Here is a 19,584-nt window from a genome sequence, read left to right on the forward strand (position 1 = left end):
GCGAGCGAAAAGGGCCTTGAAATGTCAAATAACATGACGCTCCGCTGTTCGTACACACATAGACAGGACACACAAAGAAGATCAGTGCAATCAGTCTAATTCCCCGGGCAATTTAAGTACAACGCAAGCACCGGGAATACGAAACGAAACATTCTTCAATTTCCATAGTGATTCACGTAGCGCGATGATAACATGGTGGTATAATAAAAACACCGGAATAAAAACACAAGACACGAAGTACGCTCCAGGATTTTCCCTTTGGCTTTCTAATTTCGGCTTTAATTCCACAACAGCTGGAATTGATTTAAAGCGACTCTGCAATTTCTCTCAGTCCCTGCAATGAATAGGAAAACTTTGCGCAACCCTCATTTATCACTTTGAAATAATTTATCACTTTGAAATAATTTTGATACGATTCGATGAAGGATTCGACTTCATTTTGGATTCACGAAATTGCACCTTCGAAAACGATCTTCTCTCGATCCATTGAACGAAGAAATTATTTTTCTAGCTGCACATAATTATTAGGCAACCAACAAAGTTCATGCCGTTTCTAGGTTCTGCTATTGTCAAACTGCGCATGCGTGCGCTATCAATTAAAGTATGGTTTTATACAGTCTGTAAAGTAAGAACGTGCACGGGTTAATGTGTAGAAAAATTTATTTTTAATGATTTTTAAGTACATGGATTTGTTGTACTCCATGAGAAGAAAAATGCTATACCATTAATAATGAGTCCAGTCACACCACCGGCATTGATAATTGCCTGGCATCTTCGAGGCATACTTTCCACTAAGTTGACTGCGTATTCGTTCGGTAAAGACCTCCAAATGAAACGAATTTGTCGTGTCAGCTGCTTCAAAGTGCACACTTTTTTTCCTCGAAGCTTGTGCTTGAGATATGCCTACACATTTTCAGTGGGATTTGCATCTGGCGACTGCGATGGCCAATTAAATGTGACGATGCCAGACTGCTCTTTCCACTCGGTGCAAAGCTTGCTCCGGTGTTTTGGGTCGTTGTCTTCCTGTAAGATCCAGTCTTCGTTTTTTTTTATGAAGCATCGTTCAGCAGTCGGCAACAAACACTTCTCATAAATTTTAAGTATTAAGGTCGGGTTTCTGTCTAAACAAATTTACAATTTTTTTTTCCATATTCGGCGTCACTTTGCCTATCGAGCCACGTTCTGGCAAGTCATCGATATTTTTGATCTTCTGATATTGCTAAACGCACTTAGCGACGAACGATTTTGACTTTCCCATGTATTTAGTAGCCACTGCATATGACATTTTCGGTCCTTTGGAGTGGGAACAAAGAAACACAGCCTCGTAGCGCGATACGTATGCGGCACTCATGGCGGTTAACGTGTTTCTCAGGTTAGAGTTCGACGCCAACTGAATCTTTTGTGACAAAGCATTCACGACAAAGATTTCATCTATCGGCTCACAAAAAACTAGGACGATATTTGAAGCCAACTGCCATTTATGCCGTGCACGCTCTTACTTTACAGACTGTATATGTCTAAATAAAAGCTCATTTAACAGAGAATTTACCGGTATATAACACTTATGGGAATTAATTATTGCGGAAATTTATTATTCATCTCCGTTGACTAAAACGGCACGAACTTTCTTGGTTACTTAATAAAAGAATGAAAAGGGAGTGAGTTTAAAAATCATTTAATATGAAATCTCTTAGGAGAGATCGATCTATCGATCGGATAGAGCAATGACTTTTCCGATTGTAAGTGGTCACTCTTTCGGAGAATAAAAAAAGAAGGATCGAGTGAAGAAAGAGTATGTTCGAAGATCACTCCTCGACCGACTTTTTTTTTATGGTGCTTTAACATGTTTCTTTTCGTACATCGCTTTCATAATTATTTTGTCTTGACATTCCAGGTAGAGACTGTGACCGGCTGGCCACGTGGCATGCATCGATCCGACGAGCAGGCTTCTCACTGCCCGTAGATCCATCTTCTTCATTCTTTTCCGTAAACGTAAAAAGTGCCAGCCAAGTGGGGACGCGCTGCAAGTGGCGGCGGCCTCGCGCGGATGATCGAGACTGAAAATCAGTTGGGCTCGCGTGCCGGCTCCGGCGGACTGGGGCAGTACGAAGAGGCGGCAGCGACGATAACTGACGGCAACGGGGGTGGCGGCAACGGGATCGACGCTAACGGGGGTAGTGTAGCCGCCGCGGACGTGAAGACGTTGGAGGACGCAGGTGAGGAGTCCGTCGCCCCGTGAGAAAATAATTACTCGGGTTCCGTTTGCGCTGACGTGATGGGAAAAATGCATTTTCAATAGTTCGCTCATGGTACTCGCGCGGTCATTTTTGATGACATTTCTAGGCTATAATGGTTTTTAATATAGCTTTATAGCGCTAACATGTTCTCTGTTGACTTTTTATCTTGTAAAATCGACTGCTATGCTGTCGAAATCGCATCAACTGAAGTGCATCAGTTCATGGCCCTTTCATCTTAATTTTGCCTCCTCAGATGATCCTACGAAAGAAATAAGTCCGCCACGATATATCTTTTTTATGCTCCATACCGCACCTTAACGAGCTGCTGATTTAAAAATTACGATTTCCTTATATGTGATACATAAATTTGTATACAAAGGATCTTTTTCAAAGAATTTTTGAACTGGTATTGCACTACTACTAGTGCAAAATAAGTTAGTATGAGAGGAAACATATCCTGTCTCAGTCCAACTTATCGCACTAGTTTAGAAGTCCTATAGAAAAGTTACCCTCTCCGTTACCCTCTCGTCGCATTCTTAACCTTAATTCATACTTCCACCGCAATTCGTCATTTTCGGGACGCGTCACTCTCCCGGTCGACTACAAGTCGCTTATCAAGCAACACTGCGACCCTCCTGACTCCCTCCCTTCTTTCTGCTCGAAGGTGCCGCGATGAAAAAAGAGGAGCAGGAGGGCGGCACCGCAACGCCGACGCCCCCGACGGCGGCGCCGCCGATGCCGGGAGTGAACGACGAGGACGATGATGACGAGGAAGACGCCGAGGAAGAGGAGGAAGAGGAGGAAGACGACGAGGAGGGTGGAATCGCGGTGGAGGGTGTAACGACTGCGGTGCGGGAGGAGATCGGGGGTATGTTGGCGGGTGAGGGTGGGGGTGGAGGCGGCATGGCCGGCTACTGGAGGCAAAGCAGACCCTCCAGTCCCCGCATGCCGCCTCCGGAGCAGTCGGAGCAGCCGAGGCCTAAGAGCCGGCAGCACGAGTCTACCGGCGCGAGATACAACAACCTCGGCTACTGGCGGGCGAGAAGAGTCACCTTCTACAAAAATGGCGACCCCTACTTCCCCGGCGTGGAATTCAGGTGAGGAGCGCGCACTTTCGTCGGGAAATCGCCAGCGACGACGTCTCGTGAGGATCCGAAAGGATCTCTCGCGGATTATCGCGAAATGCCCGTTTCCGGTTCGCAGTTTCGCCCCTCGTGAGAATTTTTCCCTCGCGTAGCAATCAGCGACTCGGCGCGACTCGGCTGTTACAGCGGGATCATTCGCATTGAACGCGGCTAATTAACATGTGTCATGGCTTCCTAAGTGCTTTGAATTTTGTTTAGGGTCTTTAGGGTCTTAGTTCTGTGATATCGAAGAATTACTGGAGATCTTGCTTTTGTAAATATTTTTGCTAGTTGTTTCATTTTGGCGCGCGTGTGTATTCTGATGTATTATGATAATAATAATGTTCATCGTAATCATTCTTTTAGATTCAAGCCCGGCCGCGATATCGGCTCGTTGGAGGCTCTCCTGGACCGATTGTCCCTGCGACTGGACCTACCGAGAGGCGCGCGTCATATCTTCTCGATGGACGGTGACCGGAAAATCAACCTCGACGAACTTGAAGACGGCGCCTCCTACGTAGTGTCCAGTTACAAAACGTTCAAGGTAAGTGACCTTCGTCAGTATTGACAGTGACAACAAGTTCAAAGCATACCGCATCGCTCCGCCTCAGACATATCTACGACGAAAGTTTCAATCTGCTGGGCACCGATGATGATGATAATATTTTCAATCGTCAAAAGAAGGACAGATGCGAGATATCTCTTATACGTAAAGTACAACATTTATTTGCTCATCACCTCCGAGGCCTTACGTTATGAAAAGGCAGAAAATGTGTTAGAGACTTTAAATGAGATCTACACTGAGGCGTACACGGTTTTTTTAACGAGTCGTTCGCAAAGAAATAGAGCAAGACGAGATGTGTCTAGCGCTGAATAAAGAATCAAAAAGATAGCGAAAGTGTTAATCACGCGAGGGCATGCTAGCAATCTCGATATTCATGAACTTGACTGACGGTGTAAACACCGGTCTTCCTTAAGGGGCAACCGACCCCATCGAACTGCGAACTGCAAACGGATATTTTCGCGTTAAACCACCCTTTCCCTTTCCCGATAATTAACAGAACCGAGCGTGCATTATCCTGTATTAGTATTTCCCTAACAACGAAGATATAGTTTCTTCAAATGTAACTATTTATAACAGATGTATAAATATGTTTTGAGAATAATATTGTCCTTTCGTACAATTTCGCGAGAAGTAACAGATGTTAAAACAAATTGTTAACTTTGCCGTCCTGCGCGAGTCATCTTGCACGCATGTTTTATATGGCCAAGTTCAAATATTCTGAACGTCCTCGTATCCTGACTTTCAATCGTGGAACTAACGTGATTGATAAATTCGTGAATTTTTGCAATGTGTTACGACGTAATATATTTGATATCGCTGCGCTTCTGAAAAATCCGTCTGCCGAAATTGTCCTTTCTTCCTGTTATTGCGGATAATTGACGTTTCACATCATATATGGGTCAAGAGTGACTGGGCCACCGGGTTAAGATTCTTATGTAGATCGTCGTGGTATTAAGGAGAGGGAGAAAGAGGGGGCGGTGGAGCAAATACAATCGCGCGTTGCGTGCGGCCTGCTTTAAGAACTGATCTGGGCCAGATACACACATCGTCATCGTTGTGTCGGCATTATTATACGCAGCATTCTTATAAATCGTCGTATCGCGACCCTTCTGAAGGGAGCTTTTCGCGTAAAAAAAAGATCTATGAAACGTTCGTGGACATTTAGCGGCAGCACGTTCGTTAAGTCGCGCTGTTGTTTGCTACATTTTATTAACCGCTCGTACTCCCCGCCATTTTTTTTCTCGTCCAAAAAGTCCGAACGATTCAAATTTCTCCTCTTGAATCCTTATGCGAGACGGTAATTAAATCGACAATCGAACGATCTCTCTTGATACGTCTGTAATTATCTCCGCAACCAATCGCGTATTACGAGAATATTCTTCCCTAGATTTTTCCCTTATTATTAGCAGATAGTTTGCTCAGAACGCATCATCCAGATTGTTCGTTAGGATTATACTGGGCCAATGGATGATGGAACGATTCCATTTACGTCACTTCATATTATGGCCCACACCCTTCCGTTTCATGCTCACTCTGATTGCTGCATCGAAGGTGCGACCAATCTTATCGGATTAGCCAGGAAAGCCCGAATGGTTTCAAAGTACAGGAGGTGAACTGTATAATTTGTCCACCCGAAATAGCACCGAAATCAATGATTATTTGGCAAGCACGATGCACATTCAACTCGTATTATTTTGTATATATCTATCACGTGAAGCATATGCTCGATTGTGTAAATTGTAATATAAGCATTATTTAATATTTATTCATTGTAATAATTTAATTGATTTATTATAATAATATAATATTTTAGTTATTCATTATAATAATATATAATTTATTAATTTTCTATAATATAATTCTATAATAAAATTCTATTCTATAATTATATAAAATAAATTCTACAATATAATTCTATAAAATAATTCTCTATAATATAATTTAATTTTTCTATAATTTTCTATAATTTTTAGCTTTATAAAATATATACAAATATATACAAGATTAAAAATTGATTCAATGGGTCTGAATTATATAATGTCAGCCATACGTAATGCTTGGTGTACAATTGAAATTTTGGTTAAATAAAAATGATCAAAATCAAGTAAATCATGATTTCATGTAATGATTGTTTCGACCATTTGCTTCGATTTGATTGACAATTAAATTATTCATAATTATCTATGTGACGACTGACTAACTTTGATTATTGATTTATCGATCATTTCAGTCAACTAAGATTTTAATCGATCAGTGTCCAACGCATTATAGCGTACACCCTTTCTTATTTTCAAAGTATGTGATAAAAAATATTTTTGAGGAAACTTTTACCTCGAACAAAATAAATAAATGTAGCTAACTTTACTTTAAAATCCTGAAAAGAGAATTATTTCGGAATAATATACAGAGATTTATCCGTTAATTTATTCCTTGAAAAAAACTAGAAATATAAGTGGCAGTGCAAATAAAAGATTCTAATGTTCCTAATGACGGCGCACAAGCGATCTCGCCGTTGTTTACTGAAAGCACGTGGCTCCACATAGTTTCGTGCGCTCCGAGAATTCCCGTCGGGGTGAAAAGGGAGACAGAGGTGGAGGGGAAACAATTTATTCCGTTAAGCGGCAGAAGCCAAGTGCGAAGGAGAGGACTAGCGAGAGTGGGGAAAGCGAGAAGGGGACTTTAAAGGGCTACTTGCTTTCGAGTGGGGATGAGTTTGCGCGGAGACACCGCGTTTATTCTTTCCCCCTTTCTTCTCGCCTCCTTTCTCTAGCTTTCTGTTCTTAGCTCCCTCGATTCTCCCCCCTCTGTCTTCGCTTCGGATTCACATACCACGCACACACACACACACAAACACACACATTTTCGTCATCCAGCAAAATTCAATTATATTCTAATCTCAAGCGCTACAAATACCTAAAATTAAGTAAGATATTAGAAGCTCGATCTCTCAGATTCAATTTGCAGAAAACTTTGTCACTGTTGCTCGTTAATTCGGGCTTATCATCGATATCTCATTATCTTCGTAGACATTTTACCGAGACGGATAATAATTGGATGAAGCGCGTTATTATTCGGCCATTAACGTGAGATAGCATGTTTCATCCTCCTCCTCTTATGCATTTTCATCATCACTTCTGACGTTATACGTCCTTACACCTCGCATTGCGATAAGGATTTCCGTGCCATTAATTAGACTTTTATTATATGTTCGTTCACCCTCTTCGCGACGCGATATTACTTTTTTCTCGCGTGTTCCTCGTACTTGTCGTGTTATTGGTGACCCAATTACAGTCAAACGACTCACTATTGCGTCGCACGACCGAGAGTTGCAATCCTCGGAACGCAAAGTGCAACGAGAAACTCGAACCGTTCACGAAGATTGCCCGCCTAGGGAAGAAAGTAAATTTGCTTTACTTCTGAATAACCGTACTTTAGGATCTCATCGTGAGCCGTCGTATTTCTGCACCTGCGACGGAACGAAGCCGACCTCGAGAGCTACTCAGCTTTTGTACTTGCAGAATGTTTGGAATTGGTAAACATTTCAAAACGTGCAGGGTCTGCGAACTTCTTCTCTCCAAGTCTTCAAAGCTCGAGTAGAAATCAGCCTAGAGGACAAACTCGCTGTTTATTGATTTCCTTAATGAACCGGCCAGCGATCAATGAGGACCAATCTCCTCTGCAAAGGAGGAATCGATGAAAAATCCGAGCGAGAATTCTGTTCGAGTTACCCTCGCTGACTTCACCATCGACCGGCGCTTTCTTCGTTGACTTGGAACACCTGGGAACGCATGAATCACGAAGTAGAGGTACGGCGGCGATTCCTACTTCCGTTAAGGAGGCCGTTGCAGGAGGGTGGCGAGCAAGAGGGAAAGACCGTATCTCATTGACCGCTGGTCAGCCCCTTGGGATCAATAAACAGCGAGTTTCTCCACACGGCCTACCTCCTCCTCAGCCATCGTCGACTTCACTCTCAACCCCTTCAGCTGCAAGGGACAACGAGAGTGTCCCCAAACGGATGTTAACAAATATATCTTGTTTGTTATTTGTAAAGCGGACTTTCCTGTCGACTTATCCACTTGTCAACGCCAAGACCCTCCTTCATGCAGCCGCACGTAGAGACGTCCCAATTGTCGTTTATCGTTATTTGCGAAAATAAACTGTGTGAGAGAACAGATGTTTCCGCTTTTTTCTTCTAAACAAGAATACGTGACGCAAATGAGTTTCGGCTGTTTGACTTTTACTTAAAATTAACTTGGAACGCTTCAAGGCTAACTTTCACCTTTCCATGCACGTGGAATTTCTTTTCCGACAATAAATTCCAAATCTAGTCTACCATTCGTCAACCCGAAGCAATTCTGTGTTTTTCTATCCGCGTTGGGCGTACGCCCCAATTTTCCCCGCCGTTCTCTCGCTTTTTCTACTGCCTTCTTTATGCTTTTCCCATGACACGCTTCCGGTTGAGGCTCGTGCTCGGAAAATCTATGACGAACCACGCATTGATGTCTCCGCAATTGATGGGTAGCATGTTTACACTCCATATCGTGCCGAATGAGCGGTGGAAAAATCCAACGAACGATGAGCGTTGTAACATATCCCGAGTCTGTTACGCTTTATTAATATATTTTTGACGATTTGTTAATACATTATACACTACTTCAGGATTCGCCCGGTCGACAAGTAGAAAAAGGAAAATTGAGAAAAGGTGTAGCGAGAGAAAAAAAATCCGAGCGATAAATATTGCAACTCGCGAAGAGAGTCAGAAATTAATCACACATGAGACGTTTTAATAATGCATCGCATACCTACGAAACCTCGCCGATCGATAATTAATTAAAAAGCATAATTAAGGAAAGGAAGTTGCAGGGAAACTAACCCAAATTTTTCACACGGGAAACCTCGCCGATCGATAATTAATTAAAGAGCATAATCAAGGAAAGGAAGTTGCAGGGAGACTAACCCAAATTTTTCACGTGGGAAACCTCGCCGATCGATAATTAATTAAAGAGCATAATTAAGGAAAGGAAGTTCCAAGGAGGCTAACCCAAATTTTTCACACGGGATACCCGCGCGAATATAATATGCATTACCAAATAATAAGCAATATCACGGACACTTCTCACCCTCTTTTTGCCTTCGCGGAGTCGCTGCTGCTTCCTCGCTCCTTTGACCAACGGCAATTGTTTTCCTGTAATCGCCATGGCACATTTTGAATCACGAGACATGATCGCCGTCACGCAACTTATAAGTACGCGCTCGTTGTTCATTTTCATATCGCAAGGATACCTCGCGTTAAGGCGGGAGCGAGCGAAGGAGAGGCAAGAAAGAGAAAGAGAGAGAAAGAGACAGAGAGAGAGAGAGAGAGGGGGAGCTACGTAGTATCACGTAAAATGTTGCTCGTTGCATTAAGTACGATTGTAACTAAGCTCACTCGTTTTCCTTCACGTCACGTATGACTCGACGAGGAATAATGCAAGGTGGTAAGACGATCGAGACAGCTCTCAGAGGCTTTTAATGCCCTAATGTGTGCCCGTAAATATTGAACATTGGAGTTAATTAAGGACGCGTGTGAGACATGCGAACGAGCCAATTATGTCGGACGAGTTTGACGAACAGGCGAAAACCGAATAATTAGTACAGATGTAACTAGGTTGTGTACACAAACGAGTTTATGTATGAGTTACACGTTTCTTCCCCTCCCTCCCCCTCTCTCTCTCTCTCCTCGTTGCAAACATGGATGTATCGAAATAAAATAAGGGAACCGAATTTGGTCCCGTGATTCTTTTCGTCAATAAGGACAGTCGACAGAAAGAAAAAACACAGGTACTTCGTCTACATTCACACGGGGGCGGGGGGGAGGGTCGATAGCTCGCGACGATATCGTTATCATCGTCGATTAGGCGCAATCGGAAAAGCAGCCGAGATTGACGATTAAGATGACGCGACGGTTATACGGGCGACTTTATCGGCGGGTTTAGATCCGCCATTGAGCCGGCTTTCTGTTAAGTTGTGTATTGGGCCGTGAGCGTTTCTAAATAATTACTTCGCAACGACAGCCGCGTATCAGCTGTCGCATCGGCGTAATGATACGAATTAAAATACGTACTGCCGGCCGACACGCACTGCTCGCTCGAAGGATTTCCGTGGAACACGTCTGAGATCGTCTCAGCTTTCTTGTCTCTCGAGAGATGGATTTTTGTTGTTTTTTTGTTTTTTGTTTTTTTTTTTCATTGATTTCACTCGGTAATCGCGAGACTGGCGAATTTGCAACTCGATCGTTATTCAATTCGCGGGGAGAATCGCGAGAAGCTCGTAGGCATTAGGCGGTGGTTTATCGAAGAAATTTATAGTCTGCCGCGCTTATCTCGGGCGCGATTTTTGTCGATCCTTTTTCGTCGGAATTATAATTAACCCGGGTGACACACAGCACGCGACTGTTGCGTGCATTGTACGTGTGCATGCGCATGTTATGAGCACGGAAATATTTTAGTCGTGACGAAAATAAGCACAACGCGAGATCTTATCCCAAGAGAATAATCCGATACAATATAATTCAAATACATGGCATGTGTATTAAAACCGCGGAGGCTTCGATTTACGCGCGAAAGAGAGATTTAATTTCTTCGCTCTGGAATTTTTCTACAGCGAAAGATCAGAAATTCTCATTGACACGCTATCGATGACAGGAAGTCACGTGTTATCTCGACCATGCGCGAATAAATCTTGTAAAATTTAGTTATTTTGCTTCACGCATGTGTGTGTGTGTGTGTGTGTGTGGAAAACTGTGTGTACTAGGACTGATGTATAGATATCGCGAGTACAAGTGAGAAAGAGGTTCTTGCTTTTTTGCTTTAATTAATCAACATTAGCAAACTGGAGCACACTCGTAAAGCACTCGTAAAGCACGTTTAAAAAAGAAGCTATTGATAAGCGGTAACTTTGCCCAGCTCGAGCGCCATCTGTTCGCGAAGCGGAAAAGCGATGTTGAGAGAATGTTATATGAGAGGGTCTTACCTACCTACTCATTTACGGTCAAGATCTCTCGATGTAAATAAGTTGCCATTGTAGCTAAAAAAATGTTTAGCGGCATTCATATTCGTACTTACATCGACTTATTCGCCCACTAAATTGCTTTTCACATTTTTACCTTCAATTTTTGTTTGGCTTATTTCATTCATTTCAAGTAACCGAGTCCTTTCCTCGAGGACACACCAATAGTCTGGTAGATACGAGAACGTCGTGAAGAACTCACGCGTTATTTAAATTTAGAACTTTATTTGGGAAAAACTGCAAAACATTAGTATTGCAATATATTTTGCAACATCATATTTTTTTTTATTAATTAAAGGAATGAACGATGAGATTTGTTAACATTGAGAGATAGTAATATAAGTAGATATTCGTTTACTTGTATCACCGTATTGTAAAAAGTTCCGCAATGAGTGTCACAATGAAATTCGTAGCAACGAAATACTAACGACCTGAGAGAGGGGTTAAAGTATTACATTGACGTAGGACGGCCCACCCCGGTTAGTCTGGTCTGCGAGAATAAGGGGGTGGCTTGACCTTCGCCTTGTGAGAATCCTCCTTCCCTTTCCATTCCTACCTACTATTATCATGCCGACCTACGACCTTGTATCGAATCTCTACGACTTGTCGATCAGCCAGATACAAATACGTCTTACGCTCTCCTGCGACGATTTAAATTCAAACTGGACTGGCAGCTGAAATTAATTCGTGCGAACGTAGAGGTAATTGAATTTATAGCGTAAATTGCTCAAGATTTTATACTTAGGGCTCCTCAGTAACCTTCGTGCTTGGACTTACAGACTGTTATTGCGCTTGACTTCAAATTTATTCTCACGAAAAGTTGCCCAAAAATCCTGATAATCCTAATATCACATGTTGGTGGCCAACATTTTGTCAATCAGATACTGTGTGCGTGTCTTGAAACCGTAACATAATTCATTGGGCTATTAGCCACCCCCGCTGGCCTTTTTCTCCTCTTCGAGGCCTTATGTTTTAAATGTTGGCCGCCGTAAGCCAATCAATCTAAGTGCCTTAACACTGGTTTCCTCTCTCCCTCTCTCTCTCTTCCCGCGGCAGATATCCAGTTACAGATTTATCAGGGAGGCGTGGGCGTTCGCAATTTCCGCGGATGCTTTCACGCTCGTCTTTTTTATCGTTTTATATCGGGATAAGTAGGTTAAACAGGACGAAAACTGCCTGCAGTCTTCGATCCAACGCGATCCGACTGATCTGTCCGTTGTGAACGTAGCTGAAGCTCCCGAACACTTAATCGCGTTTAATCGTCGGTGTGATAAATGCCGATTCCTCGCACCCGCGTCCTTCGCTGCCGATAAAACTTCCTTTCGACGCGCTCATTGCGAGCGGCTCGAGAAGCTCATGAAGCGTGCTTTCAAAAGTTTGCATACGAAGTGGATCGCGCGATCGAACAGCAATCGCGCGATTCACAACCGTCTGACACGAGCGAAACGAAAGCCGCTAAACATATCCATTAAGAAGTAGCAGTTTCCAGGAGGAAAAGGAATGCCGTGTGATTCGCTCTGCTCCTCAAATTAGCATTCTGAATTAGTGCTACCAGTCGGAGAAGGGATGGTGGTGATTAAGGCGGCGAAGAGGGTGGCGTACCAGGGGGAAGCTGTCCTTGAGCGACGGTGGCCCTTCGCGAGGTGGTAGGGGATGTTGCAGCATTGGTTCCTCAATACAACTCCACCCCACCTACGCCTCAAGCAACCCCGCTAGTCGTCCATTGAACATAGTCGCGGTTACATCAACTCTCGGGAAAGAGAGAGGCCGACCGAGTCCTCCCGTTCCGCGAGCCTTTCTCCGAAGGATCCGACTCGAGGCTCACGCGAGGATAATCGCGACCTGACGTATCCGAAGGAATTTTTTATTTTGAAATATTTTTTTCAAATTCGCGCGTTTACGCGCGCGCGCACGCGCGCACACGCACACGCACACACACACATGCGCGCGCGTAAACGGAGGGTTTCGCCGCGACTGGAGGGTTAATCAAGTTTGAGGCTGAGAAGATCGGCCGATTGAGGAAGAAGTAAGTTGAAGCCTGACAGTCGAAGCATCAAGATCGAAAATTCAAGACTCTCGAGCGCGATTCGTAGGACGAGTAGTGAAAGGGTACAAGTCCTCGGGATCATGTGAGACCGCGCGATCGACGCTCGAAGGTGCGCAGGACATAATTGGCGAATCCGCAGGAGTGACACGGTCGGGCTTCACAATTGAGTCAGCAAGTTCGTCCTCTCAATCGGACCTGGAGCCGAGCTTTGGCGCCAGGCGAGAACATACGGGCTCTTTTAGCGACTCAGAGGCCGAGTCCTGGGATCAGGATCCTTACAGCTGGGATAGCTTCGTCGTGTTGATGAGCGACTCCTTCGAAGTGATATCGCTGCCGGCCGAGATGATGCAGGTCCTTAAGAACGTTCGTGTACGCGGCGTCGCGAGGGGAAGAGATCACGGGGACTCGAAAAGTGGGGGAGAAGTTGTGCAAACGTCCTTTCTACTTTACAAACATATATCCGATACTTTTATAATGCAATTCCGTTCGCGAAGGGTTGCTTCCGTCAACGACTGAGTAAAAAAATCTGAAATACGTAACTGAAGTAAGACGTTCGATATTATAAAATCAATAATTGAATAATACATGAGGAGGTCCTTCGGTTGCGACGACTTAACGACCTCGAAGTGACAACACGGACGCAGTAATTGACGATAAGATAAACAGGCGAGATTCGAGGGATGCCTCAAGTTGTACTAACAAGTACCTTTTTTTTTCTCAACAGCCGGCCAGCTACGGGAAGAAGAACAATACCTGGTACACAGCTCCCGCTCCCGGAGGCGGCGGGGGCAGCAGGAGCGGCGTCGCAGGGACCGGAAGTGGGGTCGGTGGCGGATGGCAAAGTAGACCGCCAGCAGTGGCGAGTCTCAGTAGGAAGGCTTCCATCAGTGACGAGGCGCCGCCCCCAGGCGGGGGTGGAAAACCCTCGTCGGGCCGTGTCATCCGCATTGTCAACAACCACGATCACACCGTGCAGGTACGAGAGAGGCCGTTCGCTCGATACGGGGGTCGTTGTGCACGTGAAATATGATATACGACGGCATTTCGGATAGAACTATGTCAACGACATTTTAGCGGCAAGCCCCCCGCGTCCCTGATCGTGGACGGTCGAGCGCCGCCTCTGAAATTTCGCGACAATCCTTTTGACACGATAATGGGAATTGTAAGCGATGCTTGTTACATACGACGAATCTAACTTTGTCAGTGCCGAGTCCTGCTGAATCTCCGTACCTCGCAACCCTTCGAGGAGGTCCTCGAGGACCTCGGCCAAGTGCTGAAGATGAACGGAGCTAAGAGGATGTTCACCGTTTCAGGACAAGAGGTCAGTTATTATTTAAACTAATAGGCTTACTTTCGCATCGAACATTAAAGCATTAAAAATGATAAACTGAGGAGCATGTCTGTTTATATTATACAATTTATCCACGTAGTCGAGAAGTTACGCGTCGAGAAGTTGAACGTTGACTCTCGCAAATGTAACGCGACTTATTCGCGGTCGGCGCGCTTTTATATTCGCGGCGAGTGCGTGATCCGAAGGTCTCCGTGAGAAGAGAAAAAAAAGGGAAAAGAAGGGAACGTATGTAAATCCCGAAGTATCGGCATCATACTCGCAAAATCGACTCGAGCAACGTTAGTCTATAAATATGTATGCCGCAACGGGGTAACGAGGGTGTGAGAAGCGTGACGATAACGGGGTCGGCACTCGAGACCCCGCGAAATAAAGCGATTGCCTGTCGTCCCATAAGTCGCTTTCGAAAGGCGCTCGCCTTGTGCTCGCGCGTTTTGCGTACGGAAGCCGCTAATGGGGCCGCGCGCGAACGTGAAAAGAGATTTACTCTCCGCTTACGCTCTCTCGCTGATCGTAGCGTGATACGATCGATCATATAACGCGTCGAGATGTTTCTGCTCGAGCGCGAGTGCGCTTGTAGAAATATTTTTCTCGACCTACAATTCGCCGTACAACCGACGCTCGAATCTGTGTGTCGCGATCAAAGATCGAGAAGGGCAAAACGTGACGTAGAGCGTGACGTAACACCCGTATTTTTGACAATGTAACAAATTACATGATTATACGTCTCTCTCTCTCTCTCTCTCTCTCTCTCTCTCTCTCTCTCTCTCTCTCTCTCTCTCTCTGAATAACGTGCGGCTGTGTGGTCGTGTAAGTGGGACGGATGTGGCCCTACGTGTATAAAAAGGTCAGAGATCCATCTTTTCCAGGTCACGATCATATATGAATTTCAAATGTCTCGCCAATTTTCTTTAGCGAAGCACATCATCGACCCCTCTTATTCTCTCTCTCTCTCTCTCTCTTTCTCTCTCTCTCTCTCTCTCTCTCCCCCTCTCTCTTTTTGTGTGTTACATCACAAGCGTCTGTGATTTCGCATTCAATGTGACGTAAGTCGATAATTCGCGTAAGCGATTACACGAACGCGAATCGTTTCGTATTAGAAAGAATGAGGAGGAGGGTCGAGTCAAATTGGCACCAGCTTTCAGGCTACTTTTTTCTCCCTTTTTCCGCAGTTGATAGAATATTTTACAGTTTCGCTCTACGAACAAGCGGGAGAACTCTATAGCAGCTCCTTGCTTATATCGATCAAGCGCAGAAAATCCTTTTCGCAATTTGCCATCAGGTGAGGAGCTTTTCGCAGCTGAGGAACGAATTCGCCGACGTAGACACGTTTTATCTCGGCACAGGGTCGGTCCTCGGCGTGACCGGCGCCATCACGACGTCCCCGGCGCGGAGGTCGCGGTCGCGTGGTCCACCCCCTGTCGTCGAAGAGGTCGGCCGTCAGAGAAGGGCACGCAGCAAGAGCAGACCTCGAGCTCTATACGCCGCCGACTCCGAAGTTGTTCGAGTGAACGGTAAAAACGCGGTCAATCTAATTTTTGAACGAAAGTGTCAAATTCTCACACGTTTCAATTTCAATGTGAGTCCTCGATAAAAATAATGAAATTAACAAAAGCTTAAGAATTATTATACAAGTGATGTCAAAAAGAAGCAGGACCTGAATAAAGTCGCAAGTACTACAACTAATATTTTTAATTTTGCGACTTTGGTAATTTTATTGTCATCAGCTTTGTCGCTTTAATTGAGAACCAGCGCACTTTTATGCATCCAAGAAAAAGTAACTTCAAAACAAGCGGAATCATCTAAATTTTAGAGGATTTTATTCTTATATATAGCCTCAAGAGGATTCCTCTAAAATTAAGAGGAAAATCTTATAAATATATTATTCTTAAAGTTAGAGGAATTATATGTTATAAATATAATACAAATCTTATTGATTTTAATATAGATTTCCTCTTATATACAAATTACTTAACCTCTTTTTAAGAAGATTATTATTTATTCTTACTGTACTTTATTCTTACTGATTATACGTTCCTTTATAGGGAAAGGAGAGGAAATAAATTCTTATGAAATCCTTTGGAAAAAATTCTTGTTCAATTTTTTTTATTTTCTGCTGAAAAAGTAGGAAAAAATTTAAATTTGTAATTTTAAGTACTCTAAATGACATTTAATGTAATGTACAACGCGATACGATAAATGGATATATGTATGTACTTGCGCTGAAATGTGGACCGGTATGTCTTTAAGTTGATTTTCTTCAAAAATTCTTGAATTTCGTTCATGACGGAACAAACGGGAAAACACAAACTGAATAACGATCTCTCTTCTCTTTTCCTTTGCTCTAGATAGTCTAGATGTTGTTCATAAAATATAAATGCAGCAACGATCGTTATATGCACAGAGAGAATATCTCTGTGTGAGTAGATGGAAGGAAAAAAACGCCGACAGGCGTTCCTCTTGATATAACAGGAAATCTTCTTGAAATAAGAGGAAAACAGTTAGAATAATATCTAATATAAATCTCAGATGAATGGTTCACTTTAATCGCTTCATCGAAAGAGGAATCCTTTTTCTATCAAAGGCTTAGCTTAGAATATGAGACTATGGGAAAAATCACTTTACGAATAGATTACTTTTTTCGGGTGGTACAGATTACAGCGTAGTGGAGGTGTTGCGCGAGGAGCCAGCCAGGGTGACAATTAGAGGACTCAGACGCTCCTTCTACCCGCCTTCGCACTTACCGCCCGTCGACAACTCGCCGCCGGAGAAGAAGCTGCAGCTGGAGTGGGTGTACGGCTATCGAGGCACCGACACCCGTCGGAATCTCTGGGTCTTGCCCAGCGGCGAATTGTTGTATTACGTCGCCGCGGTGGCTATACTCTTCGATCGGGAAGAGAACGCGCAGCGGCACTACATCGGTCATACGGAGGATATCACGTGCATGGAGGTAGACGGAAGTGGATTTTCGAGTTCGATCGTGCAAAAATCCCGACTCGCTTTGGATATCACCCAATTGATTACCCGCATGAGTTTTTTTTCTAAGATAAGACGCTTGCTTTAACCCTTTAACGCCTACTGGTACTTTAAGGGCTTCTAGTAACTATAGCTACCAGAAACGCATTTAAGAATCCATAACTTAGTCAAAAAAGGAGATATTTTCGTTTTCTTTGCACCACTGTAAAGGTGAATTCTTCTTCTAAAAATGGTATATAGATTGTATGTAGATTCGGTTTGGTCTGTTTTTTAACTCAGTTTTAATGATAACATGTTTTGTCAAATTCCAAGTAAGCATAGTTATTCGTGGCATTGTTACTGACATCTAGAAGTGCAATATAAATGAATAGATTGGTATCTGTTATAACTTTATATATTTGGAAGCTTTCTCAGATGCAAAGTGTGAAATTAAAAGAATACAGAAGTTCAAAATGACGAATCCATTACGGTGGACACAGGAATTAAGAAATCAACCTATTTTCGTGAAAACTGGTGACCTACAGTTTTTTATGCGGCGAAAAATGAAGGGATAATTGACTACCTATAAGATATTTTATGGTGATAAGATATTCTTCTGAAATAATAAGCTTGACGCTCTGAATGATAAACTTCACTCACAAATATAGTAAACTTTCAGCTCAAAAATGTCAAACTTACTATCAGAGTTATGTCATATAGATTACCCTTCATTTTTCTCTGTATAGGTTGCTCATTTCGTATATGCTTTTAGGATCCAAGTCATATTTACCAATAAACAAAAAACAAACGATAAAAAAGCCAAACTAACGAAACCAACAGACGAAAAGCGGAAACTTCATGTACTCATTTATTCAGAAGATAGTTTTTCGTAGATATAAAATTCTGATATCTTTTTGGTTATCACTACTTATAGTCTCAGTTCAAAAAGACTCAAATTTTATCCTTAAAACACTTATAAAAAAGTCAGGCGTTAAAAGGTTAAGGTGGAAATTCTTCCCTCCTTCAGTCGCCACCATATCGTATTTCTGAAAAAAATTGGGCCGATTGTCACTGATCGGAATGATTGTTACTTGACGAGGACATCACCCAATTGATTACCCGCATGAGTTTTTTCTAAGATAAGACGCTTGCTTTAAGGCGGAAATTCTTTCCTCCTTCAGTCGCTACCATATCGTATTTCTGAAATAATTGGGCCGACTGTTACTGATCGGGATGATTGTTACCTGACGAGGACGGAACTGTCCAGTTTCCCTGGGAAAAATTGTCACGTTGAAATGTTTACTGTGAACGAAACAAGCCATTTCTGCAGGTTCACCCCAGCCGAGAACTCGTGGCGTCGGGTCAAAGAGCCGGCAGACACAGAAAAGCGCAGCCACACGTGCGCATCTGGTCCACGGAGACCCTTCTCACCCTTTACGTGTTCGGCATGACTGAGTTTCAAATGGGCGTATCGGCGCTTGCGTTTTCACAATTGGTAAGCATCCCGCAGAGGCTTTGTGAAAAGCCACTCATCTCTAACAATGCATGACGCGCGCTCTTTTCAGTCCCAAGTTTCGATCTTGTATGAAAATCCGTTCCGCGTTCAGCTCGTAAATCAGAAAGGATATATTAGCGCTCGTTACGCGTCTAAAATTTGTAAATCCATCTTTCGCAGATTTAACTTAAATGCTAATAAATGTTATTCATAAATAAGAAGCAATATTTTCGAATTAATTTCTTTAACCCTTTCATTGTTAGTGAGAAGTATATTTCCAACCTTTTCTTGATTCAATTTTGCGTTGTAAATCGCATAATTTTGAAGAACTAATCGGGGATTTGAGTTTTCCAAATAACTGAATAGTTGTTCAACATACTCCAATAGGTTTTTATACCTAATTATTCATTTGTGATTATTTATAACAAATTAAAGTTGAAGAAAAATGCTTTTTTTAGGAAAAAATTGATTCCTCGGAGAATATTGAATGTAGAAGTCTGAAATTTTCATCAAATATTTTTCTGATGTTGTACAAAAACATATATTTTTTTCCAGTATTTTTTTGCAGGTTAGATTTTTTTTATAAACAAGTATTTCTACAAAAACGGCCGAAATTGGATTGTTTTGCACTTTTTAGCTCTATTTTCGTAGTTTTTTCATTCTGTATTTCCATCTCTTATCTATACTATCAATATTATTTTATTCAAAAATGAATGTTTAATCTTTAATAAGCATAAATTTGCAGTATTGAACATTTTCTCACATA

General features: G+C 42.9%; 1 protein-coding gene across 1 annotated transcript in view; it reads left to right on the top strand.

Annotated features, from left to right (window-relative positions):
* DCX-EMAP (Doublecortin-domain-containing echinoderm-microtubule-associated protein) overlaps nt 1-19,584 on the top strand; it is a 31,969-nt gene that overhangs the window by 2,286 nt on the left and 10,099 nt on the right. Inside the window, exons 2-9 of the mRNA XM_025307730.1 lie at nt 1,895-2,216; nt 2,902-3,334; nt 3,728-3,905; nt 13,745-13,996; nt 14,225-14,341; nt 15,651-15,888; nt 17,023-17,318; nt 18,654-18,818. Of these exons, the coding sequence (XP_025163515.1) occupies nt 2,048-2,216; nt 2,902-3,334; nt 3,728-3,905; nt 13,745-13,996; nt 14,225-14,341; nt 15,651-15,888; nt 17,023-17,318; nt 18,654-18,818 (1,848 nt within the window). The 5' untranslated portion in view covers nt 1,895-2,047. The remainder of the gene's footprint in view (nt 1-1,894; nt 2,217-2,901; nt 3,335-3,727; nt 3,906-13,744; nt 13,997-14,224; nt 14,342-15,650; nt 15,889-17,022; nt 17,319-18,653; nt 18,819-19,584) is intronic.

This window comes from Harpegnathos saltator, unplaced genomic scaffold (assembly GCF_003227715.2).
Source record: "Harpegnathos saltator strain DR-91 unplaced genomic scaffold, Hsal_v8.6 scaffold93, whole genome shotgun sequence".
Classification (NCBI taxonomy): Eukaryota; Metazoa; Arthropoda; class Insecta; order Hymenoptera; family Formicidae; genus Harpegnathos; species Harpegnathos saltator.